The sequence below is a fragment of the Oryx dammah genome, unplaced genomic scaffold (assembly GCF_014754425.2).
Source record: "Oryx dammah isolate SB20612 unplaced genomic scaffold, SCBI_Odam_1.1 HiC_scaffold_10, whole genome shotgun sequence".
Lineage (NCBI taxonomy): Eukaryota > Metazoa > Chordata > Mammalia > Artiodactyla > Bovidae > Oryx > Oryx dammah.
In genome coordinates, this window is record NW_024070194.1 from 26,677,843 (window position 1) to 26,698,239 (window position 20,397).

The 20,397-nt window shown below is 36.7% G+C and overlaps 1 protein-coding gene across 1 annotated transcript in view; it reads right to left on the reverse strand.

Annotated features, from left to right (window-relative positions):
* The window catches only part of SYCP2 (synaptonemal complex protein 2), a 68,443-nt gene that overhangs the window by 39,437 nt on the left and 8,609 nt on the right, over nt 1–20,397 (reverse strand). The window contains exons 10-14 of the mRNA XM_040248707.1: nt 17,126–17,186; nt 5,055–5,203; nt 3,483–3,557; nt 2,878–3,024; nt 160–259 (exon numbers count right to left, since the gene is read on the reverse strand). Coding sequence (XP_040104641.1) covers nt 160–259; nt 2,878–3,024; nt 3,483–3,557; nt 5,055–5,203; nt 17,126–17,186 — 532 coding nt within the window. The remainder of the gene's footprint in view (nt 1–159; nt 260–2,877; nt 3,025–3,482; nt 3,558–5,054; nt 5,204–17,125; nt 17,187–20,397) is intronic.

Consider the following 20,397-nt stretch of genomic DNA (forward strand, 5'->3'; position numbering starts at 1 on the left):
TTGATATTTTTTGACAGAAGACATCTGTGGTTCATACTCTATCAATTTTTTATCTCAAAATTATCCTCTAGGTAAATTAGGTCCAGAATATTCCTAAATTTTAAAAATGCCTGCTTTAAATAATACTTGTTAGAAATCTTTTAAGGTTATAAAACTTACATGTATTGACTAAAAGTACTGGACTTCTCACAGTGTATCTATCTGCACCAGGAACAATCATTGATGCTTCAGACATTTTTCTTTTGCTAGGAGTAATTATCTTAAACCATGAGGAAAAAACCACAGTAAATACACATTCTCTCTTGAAATTAAATATCCTACAATTTTTCATAACATTTTACCTTGACTACACACAAAAGATATATTTTATAAATAATATGATATTCAAATATTTCTGCATTTAGTCTGATTTGAAGGATTTTATCCTAATATTAATAGTCAAAATGAGGGTATTGTTTTAAAGAATATCCAGACTTAGAAATACAGGAACTTTATATGTTTTTGCTAAAAATATTTTATTGATACTCAGTTTACATAGTTAACCACTGGCTCACAGTCTCCTATTCTACAATATAAGGACAATGTTTGGAACACACATTTAGGTAAACTTGTTTGTGAAAGCTTTCATACTGTTAAACATTCTTCAAAATTCTGTGAAGACTAAACTGCCTTTAGAGTAAAAAGCAGCTAAAAAAACAGGAGTAAAAAAAATAAATGGGAATTCAGAGATTCAGAGGCACACAAGCTGCTGCTGCTGCTAAGTCACTTCAGTTGTGTCCGACTCTGTGCAACCCCATAGACGGCAGCCCATGAGACTCCCCGGTCCCTGGGATTCTCCAGGCAAGAACACTGGAGTGGGTTGCCATTTCCTTCTCCAATGCATGAAAGTGAAAAACGAAAGTTGCTCAGTCATGTCCGACTCTGAGTGACACCATGGACTGCGGCCCACCAGGCTCCTCGGTCCATGGGATTTTCCAGGCAAGAGTGCTGGAGTCGGGTGCCATGACCTTCTCCGGGCACACAAACTAGTGTTCCAAAAAGGTTTGCATTTTCTAACTTTAGCTTAGAATGACTGATAAGAACAACTGAAGTAGATAAGCAGAGGTGGGACTACCAGGGATTGGCATTCCAGAGGATGCCATACAAAGGAGTACTGAAGACAAACTGGAAAGAAGCAGAAGATAGTTACTTTTTAAAAGTTTGGGAATGCATGTACACCCGTGGTGGATTCATGTCAATGTATGGCAAAACCAATACAGAATTGTAAAGTAAAATAAAAAATAAATAAATTAAAAATAAATAAATAAATAAAATAAAAAATAAACTTTAAAAAAAAATTAAAAAATAAAAGGCATAGGAAAAAATACTGATGGAATTTTGAGTAGGTATGTATATGGGGCATGGAGGAAAGGTTTGGAAGGCTAGGAGAAAAGTGAATTTTAAGATTAACCAGAAAATAAGCTACCGAACCAGCAGATTTGTCTTAAAGAAATTACAGTTCCTAGTGTTATATATAATGAATGGGATCCCAAAAGTTATTTATATAAATGCTTCAAAAGGCTAATCCTTATTGAAAACATAGCAGGTATTTAACAATAGTGCAATGTTTTTCAAACTTTAGTGAGCTTAAGATCTTTACCAGACTTTGTGTTATGATTCAATAGGTTTATGGTGGAAAGTCTAAGAATCTGTATTTTTAATAAGTACTCGTTATGATTCTGATAAAAGACCCCAAAAAAGGCTTTATAATCTAATCACCTGATGGAACTATAGTTGACAAAATGGTATTTTTAATTTAATGAAGGACACAGAAAAAAGGGATAGTGAGTAACAATGTATGGAGGAGCCTGTGAGAGTTACAGGCAAGATGAGAGATTAGTAAAAACAATTAATCAGTAAAAGCTCCATCAAGAAAGTAAAAATGAACAAAGATTTACAAGTTTAAGTACACTTTAGACAAGAAGAGGTAAAAACAGCATGAATGAAGGTACAGAGGCAAGAATGAGTGTGACAAAAAAGACAGAGTAAAGCAACTGACCATACTAAAGTGGAGGGTATTTTTAAAGAGTAAAATTAAATTACAGAAGGTCTTCAAATTAAGTCAAAATTTAGATATAATGGGATAAACACAGAGATCACAAGGCTTTCTGAGCAGAAGAATGCTACCAGAATATTGGTATGAGAAAAATCAGTTGTATACCTCACAGGGCAGCTCACAGGATGGACCAATAATGTCAAAGACACTAGTAGGTACACTAAAATGAGTAACAGTGAAGAGAATGAGGAGGAAACCATGTGAGAAATATAAACGAATATTCACTAGCACCTTGGTTCTAGGTATAGGGTGAGAGGAGGCTGGAATCAAGGACATCATCAGAAAAATTAATAGCAATCTTACTGAAGCATGGAGGCAGATGCAAATTTGAGGCAAAAGATAAGAGTTTGAGGTTAGACTTTAGTTCCCTAAAGTCTGAGAAATGGTTCTATCAAATGTGGCCTAGAGGAGATCCTTTATGGATGAGGAGGAGGAAAAAGAACCTAATATTTTGCTTTTTCCTCATGCAAATAAACTGAACATTATAAATTTGTATTCTAGATTAAAGCCAAGTGCAAAGATAGGACAGAAAGGATAAATGAAAAAAGTAGTACTTTCCTATATAACTCTAGTTTGAAACTTACATAGATATAGTATACTCTGTCCTAAATCCCTAACCCTTGCATATAAACACCGTGTGCTGAAACACTATCTTTTGTTTGTATTTGTAAAAAGCAGGGGAAGTATTCTAAAATGTTACTGACATTTGAATTCTGGATACATTTTTCTATAACAATGATTTGCCTATGCTTTATAAATGATGATTTTGACACCATATGTACCTCAGGCTGGCTACTTTTTCTATCCCCTTGATTACTGTTTTTGATATATTTTGGAGGTTTAGTAAATTCCTCTTGGAGGTTAGCTTTTTCTTTCCAACTAATATGTTCTTCTTCAACTGTTGAGATTTGACTTTCTGGGACTAGAATCTGTTGGAGAATAAGGAAAAATTGTTTAAAAGTGCAAACCATAGGAAGTCCTCAAAAATGACTGGATGTCTTCATAAAGCACTCATTCATCTCACACTCATAAAGGTTAGTTCTTTTTGTCTTATATCTATGTACTATTACAATTTTCAATCCTACAAAGTGACCCAACAAAAAGCATCCACTTTTTCAAATGTTAACAGACATAAAAGAGGCTTTGGCATTAGTGGCAGAACATATATTTCTGATTTTTAGAGTTATCAAGACTGGTATTAATGAATAACAATCTACCTTCTGTATTGAAATAAATTATTATTAACAACATGTTTACAAAGTCACATATACCTTGTTGGGGCACTGAGAAAATTTATTTATTCTCCAAGACAAACTTATAACTGTGCTATTATTATTTAGGGTTAAACTTAGACCAGGGATAGAAATCAAGTAAGTGAGACACGTACCTGTGATCCACTTGCATCAAAAAGAATATGCACAGATGTTTTGGCAACAGATATACCTTGTTTTCTGGTAAATTCCTAAAATTAAATTAATTCAACGGGGTGTCATTTTCTCCCAGTTCTTTCCATTTTTAATGCAATATTTCCTATACTTGCTTCTTTCCAAATCACCAAATTATCTTAAATCAATTTTAAATACATATAAATACTCTTCTCAGGACACTTCAGGACACTTCAAGACTCCCTAACTATAGTCTTAGCCTACAATTTTGGTAAAGGTTCCTCACAAGCATATTATCTGCTATTTTTTACCATAAATCTTTTCCATGGTATAGACTGACTGTGTCTCCTCACAATTCACACATTGAAACCTAGTCCCCAAGAATGGTATTAGGAGGGCAGGCCTTTGGGTCATGCTTAGGTATAAGGGCAGAACTTTTATGAATGGATTACTGCCCTTATAAAAGAGACCTCAGAGAACTCCCTCACCATGTAAGGACACAGTGAAAAGACTGCCATTGATAAACCAGAAAATGGACTCTCCCCATACACTGAATCTGCTGGCACCCTGATCTGACTTCTGGCCTCCAGAACTATGAGAAATAAATGTTTCTTATTTAAGACACCAAACCACAGTATTTTTGTTACAGTAGCCTGGACAAACTAAGACAGGCATCACCCAAACTTGTCAACTGAACATATCCCTAAATATAACATGAGAGAAGACTCTTGAGAATCCCTTGGACTGCAAGGAGATCCAACCAGTCCATTCTGAAGGAGATCAGCCCTGGGATTTCTTTGGAGGGAATGATGCTGAAGCTGAAACTCCAGTACTTTGGCCACCTCATGCCAAAGAGTTGACTCATTGGAAAAGACTTTGATGCTAGGAGGGATTGGGGGCAGGAGAAGAAGGGGACGACAGAGGATGAGATGGCTGGATGGCATCACTGACTCAATGGACGTGAGTCTGAGTGAACTCCGGGAGTTGGTGATGGACAGGGAGGTCTGGCGTGCTGCGATTCATGGGGTTGCATAGAGTCAGACACGACTGAGTGACTGAACTGAACATGAATTGTTATCTTGATTCCTAAACAAATCCGACTCATTATGTTTTCCATAATCCTGGAAAACATCTAAATTTCATTAATTTCAAAGGCCATTTCAAGGTCCAACTCCATAGCCTTTCCTTCAGATCTGACTCTTAATGAGCATTCTCTTTCTTCAAATTCTATGCATCATTTTCTATACGCCACTTACTTCTTCTGAGACATATTCTTTAATTCTCACAATGTTTAGTATCTTAAAAACAAGGCTTTGTCTCATTTCATTTTTTAAATGCCTGGCAGGAATTCATCATTAAATGTTTTGAGTAGCTGCTGCTAATTTTTCATCTGAGATTCATTCTAATGGATATCTGAAAGGGTACGGCTGATAATATGATGGTTATTCCACAACACAAATTTAAAGAACTAAAAATCTATATGTTATTTAAGAATTGTAGAGGAAAAAAAAAATCACTGAAACTTACAGTCCCAAGTTCCCAGAATTATGAAAATATTTAAAAGTTTAACTTACCTTATATTTATTTCCACCAAAAATTTTTTGTGCCACATTAGTGATTTCTAATGATGCATCAAAATACAAAAGCAATTCTTTCCCTTCTCTTTTACTAATTTTTACTATATTTTTCAGAATTATAGTCAGTAGCTTCTTTGATTCTCTCACTGTACACAAATAAATCACACTGATTAGTTTATATTCATTTCTATGATACCACTCTATAGGTATGTTATAAATAAGAAAAGCATGCAGCATACCAATTAAAATAAACTGAAACAAAATTAACTTTTAGGATTTAACAGTATTGAGTCAATTCTGGTACTAACTACTTATGGAAACAAAAATTGTCCATGGAGTCTTTTATATATTCCTGTAAATTGAACAAAGGGTCTAACAACACCCTGTGGAGCTGCTACTTCACCATTCCCCTAGTCTGCAACTGTAGATATTCTTTTTCTCTAGAACCATTGCTTTCATTCCAATCCCAAAGAAGGGCAATGCCAAAAAATGTTCAAACTACTGCACAATTGCACTCATTTCACATGCTAGCAAGGTAATGCTCAAAATCCTGCAAACTAGGCTTCAACAGTACATGAACCGAGAACTTTCAGATGTCCAGCTGGATTTAGAAAAGGCAGAGGAACCAGAGATCAAATTGCCAACATCCTCTGGATCATAGGAAAAGCAAGAGAATTCCAGAAAAACATTTACTTCTGCTTCATTGACTATGCTATAACCTTTGACTGTGTGGATCACAACAAACTGTCGAAAATTCTTAAAGAGATGGGAATATCAGACCACCTTTATCTGCTTCCTGAGAAATCCGTATGCAGGTCAAGAAGCAACAGTTAGAACCAGACATGGAATTGACTGGTTCCAAATAGGAAAAGGAGTATGTCAAGGCTGTATGTTGTCACTCTGCTTATTTAACTTACATGCAGAGTATATTATGCGAAATGCTGGGCTGGATGAAGCACAAGCTGGAATGAAGATTGCTGGGAGAAATACCAATAACATCAGATACGCAGATGACACCATCCTTCTGGCAGAAAGTGAAAAGGAACTAAAGAAAGAGCCTTTTGATGAAGGTGAAAGCAGAGTGAAAAAGCTGGCTTAAAACTCATTCAAAAAACTAAGATCATTGGCATCCAATCCCATCACTTCATGATAAACAGATGGGGAAACAATGGCAACAGTGACAGACTATTTTCTTGGGCTCCAAAATCACTGCTGACAGTGACTGCAGCCATGAAATTAAAAGATGCTTGCTCCTTGGGGAGGGGGGAAAAAACCATGACCAACCTAGACAGCATATTAAAAAGCAGAGACATCAGTTTGCTGACAAAGGTTTGTACAGTCAAAGCTATGGTTTTTCCAGTAGTCATGTACAGATGTAATAGCTGGACCATAAAGAAGGCTGAATACCTAAGAATTGATAATTTGGAATTGTAATGTTGGAGAAGACTCTTGAGAGTCCCTTGGACTGCAAGGAGATCCAATCCTAAAGGAAATCAACCCTGAATATTCTTTGGAAGGACCAATGCTGAAGCTCCAATACCCTGGCCACCTGATGTGAAGAGCTAATTCACTGGCAAAGACCCTGATGCTGGGAAACACTGAAGGCAGGAGAAGGGGGTGACAGAAGATGAGATGGCTGGATAGCATCACCGACTCAATGGACATGACTTTGAGTAAGCTGTGAGAGATGGTGAAGTACAGGGAAGCTTGGTGTGTTGCAGTCCATGGGGTCACAAAGAGTCAGATGTGACTGAGCGACTGAACTGAACTGAACTGACTGCTTGATATCCAGAATCCATCCGTGCCAGTTATGTAGAAACTCAGATCGTGCATGTAGAAACTCAGATCGTGCTTGTTCCATACAGGTAGACAACATCACCACTTTATTACAAATGACAGTAAAAGATACAAATGAATAGTCAGATGAACAGAGAGAGTGCAAAGTCTTCAAGAGTCCTGAGCACAAGCCATATTTTCCTTGTACGTGTGCCACAAAGGGTTAGTTTAAGGACTGAAGCATGTATGTTGGTGTTTTGGTGCAAGTCATGTCCGACTCTCTTGCAACCCTATGGATGGTAGCCCACCAGGCTCCTCTGTCCATGGGATTTCTTAGGGAAGAGGACTAGCATGAGTTGCCATTTCCTTCTCCAGGGGACCTTCCTGACACAGGGATCGAACCCGTGTCTCCTGCATTGGCAGGTGGATTCTTCACTGAGCCACCAGGGAAGCAGGAAACATCAGTCAGTTCAGTTCAGTTCAGTAGCTCAGTCGTGTCCGACTCTTTGTGACCCCATGAATCACAGCACACCAGGCCTCCCTGTCCATCACCAACTCCCCGGAGTTCACTCAGACTCATGTCCATCGAGTCAGTGATGCCATTCAGCCATCTCATCCTCTGTCGTCCCCTTCTCCTCCTGCCCCCAATCCCTCCCAGCATCTGAGTCTTTTCCAACGAGTCAACTCTTTGCATGAGGTAGCCAAAGTACTGGAGTTTCAGCTTCAGCATCATTCCCTCCAAAGAAATCCCAGGGCTAATCTCCTTCAGAATGGACTGGTTGGATCTCCTTGCAGTCCAAGGGACTCTCAAGGGTCTTCTCCAACACCACAGTTCAAAAGCATCAATTCTTCGGTGCTCAGCTTTCTTCACAGTCCAACTCTCACATCCATACATGACCGCTAGCCTTAACTAGATGGACCTTTGTTGGCAAAGTAATGTCTCTGCTTTTCAATGTGCTATCTAAGTTGGTAATAACTTTCCCTCCAAGGAGTAAGCATCTTTTAATTTCATGGCTGCAGTCACCATCTGCAGTGATTTTGGAGCCCCCAAAAATAAAGCTGGACACTGTTTCCACTGTTTCCCCATCTATTTCCCATGAAGTGATGGGACCAGATGCCAGGATCTTTGTTTTCTGAATGTTGAGCTTTAAGCCAACTTTTTCACTCTCCTCTTTCACTTTTATCTTTTTAGTTCCTCTTCACTTTCTACCCTAAGGGTAGTGTCATCTGCATATCTGAGGTTATTGATAATTTCTCTGGGCAATTTTGATTCCAGCTTGTGCTTCTTCCAGCCCAGCATTTCTCATGATGTACTCTGCATAGAAGTTAAATAAGCAGGGTGACAATATACAGCCTTGATGTACTCCTTTTCCTATTTGGAACCAGTCTGTTGTTCCATGTCCAGTTCTAACTGTTGCTTCCTGACCTGCATATAGGTTTCTCAAGAGGCAGGTCAGGTGGTCTGGTATTCCCATCTCTTTCAGAATTTTCCAGAGTTTATTGTGATCCACACAGTCAAAAGCTTTGGCATAGTCAATAAAGCAGAAATAGATGTATGGACAATGCTCCTCAGTCCATGAGATTTTCCAGGCAAGAGTACTGGAGTGGGTTGCCATTTCCTTCTCCAAAGGATCTTCCCAACCCAGGGATCGAACCTGGGTCTCCTGCATTGTAGGCAGATGCTTTTACCATCTGAGGAAACATGGACAAAAGCAAAAGTGATAAGTCACTGAGTCGTGTCCCACTCTTTGCGACCCCATGGACTGTAGCTTACCAGGCTCCTTTGTCCATGGAATTCTCTAGGCCAGAATATTGGAATGGGTAGCCATTCCCTTCTTCAGGGGATTTTGCTGACCCAGGGATTGAACCCAGGTCTCCTGGATTGCAAATAGATTTTTTACTATCTGAGCTACCAGGCAAGTCCGTGGAAGTGTATATAATGATATTAATAATAAGAGTTAATTGTCATCTTGACATCTGAAATTTCAGTGGAAATGTTGGTGGAGTGGGATGTAAAACAGGATGTAGAAAAAAACAGAAATGAAAAGCAAGAGAAGGAAAGATTTAGTAAAAACTTTTCTCAAAATTGGCTAAGAATGGAAAAGTAATGAGACAGAAGATGACACAGGATTCAAGTAGACTTTTTTTTTTTAAATACAAATTTATTTTTTTAACTGGAGGTTAATTACTTTACAATATTGTATTGGTTTTCAAGTAGACTTTTTAAGATACATTGATGAATGTACCATAAAAAAATATGATGTTAAAACCACAGAAGACATTATGTTAAGTGAAATAAGCCAGTCACAAGAAGACATACTGTATGATTCCGCTTAAAATAGTCAATTTCATAAAAACAAAAAGTAGAATGGTGGTTACAGGGACTGAAATGGGAAAGGAGAACTGTTTAAGGGCTATAGAGTTTCAACTGGTCAAGATAAGAAGAGTTCTGAAGATCTGTTTCACAATAATGTGAATGTACTTAACACTACTGAACTATACACTTATAAATGCTTAAGATGGTAAATTTTATGTTGTGTGATTTTTACCACAATTAAAAAAATAGGAGAAATTGGCTGAGGATGTATATGGAAACTTTCTAAACTAGTTTGGAAAATTTTTTGTAATCTAAAACTATGCTAAAACTAAGAATTTATCTTTAAAAAAGACCTAAATCAAACTTTCAGAGATGAAAAGTATAATGCCTTTTTATAAACATTATACAGAATAGGATTAGACAGTTAGACACTGCAGAAAAATATTAATTAGCACAATAAAACACCACAAATTTTTCCTAAATGGAAAAGAGAGTGGAAATAAAAGCCTGGGGTTTGGAGGGAGAACCCAAAGTATCAGTGAGCTGAGGGAGAACTTCACGTGGTTTAGTCTGTGTGTAGTCAGAACCTTCAAAGGAGAGGAGAAAAAGGAGCAGAAAAAAATAATGTGAAGAGCAATGGATAAAAACTTGAGAAGCAAGAAAGTTCAATGAACTCAGAGAATGAACAACGTGAAGAAAATTACACTAAAACACTATAATCAGATATTTATAACTACTAATAAAGAGAAAATCTTAAAAGCAGCTAGGGGAAAAAAAGACTTTTAACAAAAAAGAACAAACATGAGAACGACAGACCTCTCATCAGAAACAATGCAAGCAAGACACAGGAGAAGAACATCTTTAAAGTAAACTGAAACAAAAACAGTAGGCAATCCAGAATTCTGTACAAGTATCAAAAATACTTCTAAGGACTTTCCTGGTGGCCCAGTGGTTCAGAATCCACCTGCAACTTCACAGGCGAACTCTATCAAACATTTAGAGAAGAGCTAACATCTATCCTGCTCAAACTGTCTGAAAAACTTTCAGAGGGAGGAAAAAACTCCCAAATTCATTCTGTGAAGCTACCATCACCCTGATACCAAAACCAGATAAAGTTATCACAAAAAAATGCAAATTACAGGCCAATATCACTGATCAACAAAGATGCAAAAATCCTCAAATTTCTACCAAACAGAATTCAACAACACATTAAATTCAACAAAACACTGTGATCAAGTGGAGTTGATCCCAGGGATACAAGGATTCTTCAATAAACAAATCAATTAATGTGATATATGATATTAATAAATGGAAAGATAAAAATCATATGATCATCTCAATAGAAGCACAGAAAGCTTCTGACATCCATTTGTGATAAAAAAAAAAAAAGCTCTCCAGAAAATCAGCATAGAAGGAACCTACCTCAATATAATAAAGGCCATTTACAACCCACAGCAAACATTATTCTCAATGGTAAAAAACTGAAAGCATTTCCTCTAAGATCAGGAACAAGACAAGGGTGCCCAGTCTCACCACTATTATTCAATATAGCTTTGGAAGTCCCAGCCACAGCAATCAGAGAAGAAAAATAAATAGAAGGAATCTAGATTGGAAAAGAAGTAAAAGTCTGTTTATAGATGACATACTATACAAAGAAAACCCTAAAAATGCCACCAAAAATTACTAGAGCTAATCAATGAATTTAGTAAAGTTGCAAGATATAAAATAAATACATAGAAATCCCTTGCATCCCTATACACTAACAGTGAAAATCAGAGACAGAAATTAAGGAAACAGACCCATTCACCATTGCAACAGATAATAAAATACCTAGGAATAAACCTACCTAAAGAGACAAAAGGCCTGTATACAGAAAACTATAAGACACCGATGAAAGAAATCAAAGACAACACAGATGGAGAGATATACTATGTCCTTGGATTGGAAGAATCAATACTGTCAAAATGAATATACTATCCAAAGCAATCTACAGATTCAGTGCAATCCCTATCGAATTACCTATGGCATTTTTCACAGAACTAAAACAAAAAAATCCACAATTTGTATTGAAATATAAAAGACCACAAAGAGACGGAGCTAGATTAATCAAAATCAACCTCCCTGACTTCAGACTATACTACAAAGACAGTCATCAAGACAATATGGTATTGGCACAAAAACAGAAATACAGACAAATGGAACAAGACAAAGCCCAGAAGTAAACTCATACACATATGGGCACCTCATTTTGACAAAGGAAGCAAGAATATACAATGGAGAAAGACAGTTTCTTCAATAAGTGGTGATGGGAAAACTGGACAGTTACATGTAAAAGAATGAAATTAGAACACTTTCTAGCATCATTGTTCTTGTTGTTTAGTTGCTAAGTCATGTCTGACTCTCTAGAGATTCCATGGGACTGCAGCCTACCAGGCTCCTCTGTCCGTGGGATTTCACAAGTAAAATGGATTAAAGACTTAAATGAAAATCCAGGAACTATTAAACTTTTAGAGGAAAACATAGGCAGTACAATCACTGACATAAATCGCAGCAAGATTCTCTGACATCCCTCCTAGATTAATGGAAATAAAGCCAAAAATAAACAAATGGGACCTAATAAAATTTAAAAAGCTTTTGCACAGCAAAGGACACTATAAACAAAATGAAAAGACAACTCTCATATGGAGATAATAATTGCAAATGCAGCAACTGACAAAGGGTTAATCTCCAAAATATATAAGCAGCACATACAGCTCAATATCAGAAAAGCAAACAACCCAATCTAACAATGGGCAGAAGACTTAAACAGATATTTCTCCAAAGAAAACATAGAGACAACCAATAAACACATGAAAAGATGTTCAATATTGCTCATTATTAGAGAAATGCAAATCAAAACTACAATGAAGTTATCACCTCACACCAGTCAGGACGGCCATCATCAAAAAATTTACAAACAATAAATGCTGGACTGTTGGTGGTGGGAATGTAAACTGATATAGCCATTACAGAGAACATTATGAGGATTTCTTAAATAACTAGAAATAAATCTACCATGAAAAAGTGAAAGTGTTAGTTGCTCACCCACGTCCAACTCTTTTCAACCCCATAGACTATAGCCTGCTAGGCTGCCTTGTCCACGGAATTCTCCAGGTAAGAATACTGGAGTGGGTATTCCCTTCTCCAGGGGATCTTCTTGACTTAGGGATCGAACCTAGGTCTCCAGCACTGCAGGCAGATTCTTTACCATTTGAGCCATCTGGGAAGCCTGTATGATCCAGCAATCCCACTCCTGGGCACATACTCTAAGAAAAATCAGAATTCTGAGACACGTGTACCTCAATGTTTACTGCAGCAAGACACGGAAGCAACCTAGATGTCCATTGACAGATGATGGATAAAGAAGCTGTGGTTACATATATAATGGAATATTACTCAGTCATAAAAAGGAATGAATTTGGTCAGTTATAGTGAGGTGAATGAACCTAGAGTCTGTTATACAGAGTGAAGTCACAGAGAGTCAAACATATATTGTATATTAATATATACCTATGGAATCTAGAATAAAAGATACTGATGAGCCTATCTTTATGGAAGGAATGGAGACAAAGATGGAGAGAATGGACTTATGGACACAGCAGGGGAAGGTGAGAGTAGGATGAACTGAGAAAGTACCATTGACATATATACACTGCTGCTGCTGCTGCTGCTGCTAAGTCGCTTCAGTTGTGTCCGACTCTGTGCGACCCCAGAGACGGCAGCCCACCAGGCTCCTCTGTCCCTGGGATTCTCCAGGCAAGAACACTGGATTGGGTTGCCATTTCCTTCTCCAATGCAGGAAAGTGAAAAGCGAAAGTGAAGTCGCTCAGTCGTGTCCGACTCTTTGCAACCCCATGGACTGCAGCCTACCAGGCTCCTCTGCCCATGGGGTTTTCCAGGCAAGAGTACTGGAGTGGGGTGCCACTGCCTTCTCCAATATATACACTATTATGTGTAAAATAGTGGGAAGTTGCTATATAACACAGGGAGCCCAGCCTCGTGCTCTGCGATTACCTAGAGGGGTAGGATGGGGGGAGGGGAGGGAGGGTCAAGAATGAGGAAATATATGTAATTATGACTGATTCACACTGTTTTATTTGGTAGAAACCAACACAACATTGTAATTATCCTTCAATTAAAAAAAATCTTAGAAAACAAAAAAGGACTTTCAAACAGGGGACATAGGTTTGATTCCTGGTCTGGGAAGATTCCACATGCTATTGGGCAACTAAGCCTGTGTGCTCCAACTACTGAAGCCCTCATGGTCTAGAGCCCCTGTTATGCAAGAGAAGAAGCCACCACAATGAGAAGCCCACACACTGCAGCTAGAGAAAGCCTGTATGCAGCAATGAAGACCCAGTGCAGCCAAAAATAATTAAAAAACTAAATACAAATTAAAGTTTAATCATGATAAATTATAAAAATAAAATAAAAAATACTTTCTCAAAATATAAACAACAATTTTCTGACATTAAAAAAAGCTTATTTGCAGTACAAGAAATATTAGAGAAGTCACTCAGGCAGAAGGAAAATAATACCCGATAGAAATCTGCATATATTGTAAATGAAAGCTGAACACTGGAAATGGTAAATATAATGCACTATTTAAACTATTTTAAAAATCTCAGGATTGGGAACTCATGTACACCTGTGGCTGATTCATGTCAATGTATGGCAAAACCAATACAGTATTGTAAAGCAAAATAAAGTAAAAATGAAAATTAAAAAAAAGTTAATCAGTTGCACAAAGAAAAATATTATTATACCATATTATGAGGTCTTTGACACATTCAAAAGCAAAAAGATTTTTAGTCCTATTGACAGCAGTGGCACAAAGGCCAGGGAAGCAAAAAGAGAAGTTGACTGTTTTTATAAGAACCTACCAGGTTCCTAGGGGGTATAATATTACTTGAACATACACACTATTAAGTTAAATATGTATAAAATAAACCCTAGATCAGCCATTTAAAAAGTGAATATAAAGCCAACAAAAGAAATACAATGGAACCCCTGAAAATGAAGTAACACAAATGAAGGGAAAAAAAAGAAACATGGCAGATAGGATTTTACATAGAAAGAACAAAAGCTAGATAATAAATTTAAAGCAGATCAACAGTCACATTAAAAACCACAAAAGGCAGAAACTGTCAAATTACATTTAAAAGAACAATGCCCAGTATATGACATCTATAAGAAACCCTCTTTAAATATACAGGACATAAATTACTTAAAGATAAAGATATGCCATACTATAATTAGCCAACAGAAACTTGGAGAGAGTATATTGGTATTACATAAAGTAGATGACAGAGCACAGAATATTACCACAGGAAAAATACTCATTTCATAATGATAAATTTATGAAAAGATGCTACCACTAAATGTTTATAAAACTAATAACAGAAATGAAAAATACCTGAAGTAAAAAATAACAGAACCAAATGAATAGAAAAAAAATCACAACCATAGTGGTGACTTCAACACCTCTCTCTCAATAGTTGATAGAACAGGTAGGTAGACAATGAGGGAGGGTGTATGACTTGAACAACAGATTAACCCCCACCCCTCCACCCAGGAACAACAGAAAACACATTCCTCTCAAGTGCATTCAGACCATTTACTAAGACAGACCATATCTGGGTCATAACCTAATAGTCAACATATTGGAAAGGGTTTTCAAATCACACAAAGTATATTCTGATAACAATGAAATCAGGTTAGAAATCAGTAACGTATTCCTGAAATCTCAAGTATACAGAAACTAAATAAAGTGCTTTTAAATAATCTGTGGGTCAAGGAAGAAACCAAAAGAGAAATTTAAAAAGAATCACATGAACGAAAATGGAAGCACAACATATTGCAATTTGTAGGATGCTGCTAAGGACATACTTAGAAGAATTTAAAGCACTAAAAGGCTGTTATTAGAAAAGAAAAAATGGTCTCAGATCAATGACTTCAGCTTCACTCCAAGACACTAAAAACAGGAAAGCAAATTAAAGCAAGCAGAAGAGAAGAAACAATAGATTTAAGAGCAGAGATCAATTAAACTGAAGATCAAAACACAAAAGTGAGAAAAATCAATGAAACCAAAGGCTAGTTATTTGAGAACATCAAAAAAATTGATATAACTCTCATAAGACTGATTAGGAAAAAAGATAAGCGACAACTTATCAGTATAAGCAGTGATGGGGGACCATCACACAGAATCTACAGACAGTAAAATGATAAAAAGGGACCATTATAAACCACTTTATGCCAAAAAAAAATTGACAACATGGATGAAAATGATTTGAAAGAAATATCAAAGTTTACTGAAGAAAAAAAAATAGGTAACCTGAAAAACCCTTTATGTATTAAATAAATTGTAGTTAAGAGCCTTCACCAAAGAAAAGTAAAAGACAAGTCCAGATTGCTTCATTGGTAAATACTACCAAGTACTTAAGAAACAATACCAATTCTTCACATACTCTTAGAGGAAACTGAAGACTACACTTGCAAATTCATCCTATGAAGCTCAACAATGCCCTGATTTTGAAACTTAAAACTACAGACCTTCTAGGACATGAAATACCAAATTTCTAACTAAATTTGGCAAATCAGTTCCAAAGTATCTAAAAGAATAACTATATCACAAAAGTGTAACTACTGTTACAATGTTACTTCTCCTGATATCAAACTATAAACCCAGTCATAATTCTAGCAAGTTTTCTGTAGCAACTGATAGGCCAATTTTAGAATTTACATGGAAATTCAAAAGGTCTAGAATTACCAAAACTGTCGTCAAAAAAACCCCACAATATTAGAAGACTTACACACTATTGTCTTTTAAGACTCACTACAAATCTACAGTAGTTAAAACAATGTGGTACTGGCATAGGGAACAAATAATGGAATGAACTACAACAGTAAGACCTACACTTAAATCAGTCATTTGATGTTCAACAAGGGAACCAAGAAATCCAGTGAGGAAAGGAAAATTTTTTCATGCATTAGTCCTGGAATAACTCTATATCCATACGGACCTAAACCCCTGTATCGAATCATACCGGAACATTAATGAGATGGATCAGAATTCTAAACATAAAACTTAAAACCATAAAGTTCTTATAGAAAAACAGAAGGAAATCTATGTCACTTGGTAGTAGGCAAAAACTTCTTAGGTCACACAAAGCAATAACCATGTAACAAAAAATACTGATCATGTGGCCTTCAAATTTAACAACTTCTGCTCATTAAGAGAAACCACTGAGAAAATGAATAAGATAGACAGTGTTCTTGCCTTGAGAATCCCAGGGACGGGGGAGCCTGGTGGGCTGCCGTCTATGGGGTCGCACAGAGTCGGACATGACTGAAGTGACTTAGCAGCAGCAGCAGCAGACAGGGAGAAAATACTCATACAACATATGTTTGTCAAAAGATTCCTATCCAAGATACATAAGAATGCAAAAACTTAATAATAAAACGACAGTCCAGTAAAGAAATGTAGTCCAGTAAAGAAATGCACAAAATATTTAAACAGATAATTCACAAAGAAAATATGTGAATGGCCATTAAGCACAGGAAAAAGTGCTCAACTTTCCTAAAAGTGGTTTTAGGAAAATACAAATAAAAACTATGATGAGATAGCACTACATGCCTACTGAAATAAATAATGTCTTGATACCTGAATTCGCAGTGGTGCCAGTCTGCCAAGGTAAATGATTTCTGTCCAGTACATATTGAGAAGAAAGTAACTGATCATAGGTTTTACATTAGATAGGGAAGGAAATAAATACAAGATATTGGGGGTAACACAGGGTCAGGGAATTTGATGATAGTGAACCATCACATTTATGAATGTGAACATAAGAAAATGTTGATCTGCTTTCATCAGTCTACTGAGTTCTTCCATAGAGTATGCAACTTAAACAGAAATGATCGAAAACAAGTTTAATACCTTCAATGCTGTATATCTGCACTTTTTCTTCAGGCACAGTGACCGCTTCCCACTGATGATCCTTAAATTTAAAATCACATTTTGATCACAAATAATTTAATCTTGCTTTAAAGCTCCTTTAAACACTATCTTCAAATTATACAAACAATAAAGGCTATTTTTTTTTTACTATCACTAAGTAACTGGTTGATATATCACATTTCTTGTTCCATCAATTGACTACATAATATATTATACTTGTCACATTTAATCTATTTGTTCATTCTTAAAAGTGATAGTATTGGTTACTTTGATGGTTTTCTATTTTTAATAAAAAAGAATGACTATCCATTCATATTAGACTATAACCTTTTTTAAAAAATATTACCAAGTCCTGTCATCTCTTCCTTTGAAATGTTTTGTGAAATCATATTCATCCCCCAATTCCCACTCATTAATTGACTGTTCTTAGATTCAAACATTGAATGCATGTTGATAATAACCTAAAATGTTTTCCCCTTCCAAGTATTTTCACTGAAAATTTGTATAAATGAATAAATAATGTGAATTCACACAAAAAAGTTATAGCGAAAATTAGAACCATTCCAAAAAGACGATATCCTAAAACCTTCCAGTAATCTTATGATGAAAATAGATCCAATTCATTTGCGATTTAAGGACTATTAAAATTCCACTAAATCCTCAGTCTCTTCACTAACTCCCTCCACTTAGTTGCCTTAACTGAAACCAGTGTATATTCTGAGAGAACCAGTACCATTTAGCTATAGCATTCTCCAGTCAAGGTGCTAATTCTCCCAGACCTTAAAACCTCAGGGTCAGGAGGAAAAGGTTGGTATCCTCCTTTTTCCTTTGAGCATCTTCCTATTTCTCTGTGTATCAGTCAGTTCAGTTGCTCAGTCGTGTCCGACTCTTTGCGACCCCATGAATCGCAGCACACCAGGCCTCCCTGTCCATCACCCACTCCCGGAGTTCACTCAGACTCACGTCCATCGAGTCAGTGATGCCATCCAGCCATCTCATCCTCTGTCGTCCCCTTCTCCTCCTGTCCCCAATCCCTCCCAGCATCAGAGTCTTTTCCAATGAGTTAACTCTTTGCATGAGGCAGATGATAATGAGTAGCTGTTATCTCTATGTATAACACCTACTCATTATCATCTGCTAACTTTAAAGTGACTCTTCCTCATATACATAGGTACTTGGTTCAAAGCTTTCCTTTTGGAAAAAAAAAGTCTACATTATATAAATTTTCAAAAAGATTTTAAAAAGAAATCATTATAATGAGTACAAAACAGGCCCTTACCCAGGTTCAACAGTTTACCAATATATTGTGCCCACCAATTTCATCTTTACCCCCTACTTTCCCTCCATTATGCTCTCTTCCTCTTGATCTCAACTTTTTTATTCATTGTTAGTCTAGCCATCAGTTTTAAAACACTCATCCTGAAAAATAAAGTACCTAACAAAAACCCCTCCCTTGAATCTACATCTCACTTTAGCTTCTGCTGTGTTCTCTTCTTGTCTTTACTTCCTCTACAAATATTTCAACTTTCCAGGAATGCCTAAATCCTATGGCTTAAACAAAATGGCTCTTTCTTGGATGACCAGTTTTTATTTTATTTAACTGTGTTTTGACAGAATTGATCATTTCCTCTCATAAAACACCCTTCCTTTCCCTTCTGTAACATGATACCCTTTTAATTTGATCTTTTCTGGCAGACTTGCCAAGCATCCTTCAGGCTAGTCTCTTTTGCCTATCCTGTATCCATCTGCCTATCCACATATCCATCTGCCTACCCACGTATCCATCTGCCTATCCATGTATACATTTCTTACAGTTTTGCCATCTAGACCCTCACAGAATCCCATGATTTTATCTTCTGTATACAGAGAGTTTCTGAATTTCCACTTACAGCTCAGTTCTCCCATCTGAACTTCAGACCAATATATTCAACTGCCTACAAGTTATCTTCAGCTGAATGCCCCACAAGCACCTCCAAATCAAAACATTCAAAGCTGAATCATCTTTCTCCTACAAAATTGATCCTCCTAAAACAGCATCCCCATCCATTCAGTTACCGAAGTTTTATTAATTCTTCCTCTTTTTACTACAAATTACCAAATCTTCTCAATTCTACAAGTTTTTCTGAAACCCATCAATTTCCATCCATCCCCACCATCACTTTCCAAAACTGTGCCACCATGATTCCTCTCACCTGGATTATTGCATAAGTCTAACTGCTTCTGGTCTTGTCCCTTTTTAATCTCTTCTCCCCAACCAGGAGAATCTTTTACATGAATGTGATGCTCAACACCTAGTATATAACTGGCACATAATAAGTTCTTATTAAATGTTTATTGAACTGATGTTGTCTCCTACTTATAATCTTTCTTTGGCTCTACACTGCCTGCCTTCTTTCCAATCTCCTTTGAATTCTATCACCAACACAGAGCATTTTTCAGTTGACTGTTGTATTTACTCATTCTTAAATACGACCCCTTGAATGGCTATAAATGAGAGAAGATGGGTCCCTGATTCAATAAATCTTACATTCTATGGGGGGGGGATAGACAACAAACAACAGATAAAAGGATTTTAAGTAGCAATAACTACTACAAAAGAAAAAAGAGGACAATGTGATATAATATGGCTGGATAGCTACTTCAGACTATCTAAATGGGATGCAAAGATCCTGAGGTTCCTAGGCAGCAAGTATAAAGACCTGAAGAGAGCATTATCTAGAGGAAAAGAAAAAAAGAATGGGGATTGAACACAGTAAGCATGGAGAAGAGTCTGAGATTATCAGAGAAACAGTGAGGGCCCAGGTCATAAAGGCCCTCGAATACCATGTTAAAGAGACACAGGGAGGGTTTTAAGCAGCCACAATAGGGGAGAAACTTTGAGGACAGTGAGAGAGAACACAGGGAGAATGCACTGCTGCCACAGAAATCCAGAGAGGAAAGGAGAGTCTAAATGTATCTGTGGGAAGAATTTCTCCCAGCCTATCTAGATCAGTATCTGGATCACATGAGGCATTTAATACTTATAAACACATTTTATATTATCCCTATCATGTATAATACTAAAATTACTTATTTTCTTCCCTGAATTATCCATTAGACCAAGCGAGTCAGGAACCACTCCAATCCTATTCTATCCTCTTCTCTGAAAATGAAAGTCTACTTCCTAAAGAAAATCCAGTTAAAAATACTCCTATGAAGCCTGCAAATATAAATACACTAATGAAAACTGTCAGTGCCTCTGAGTAGTAGTG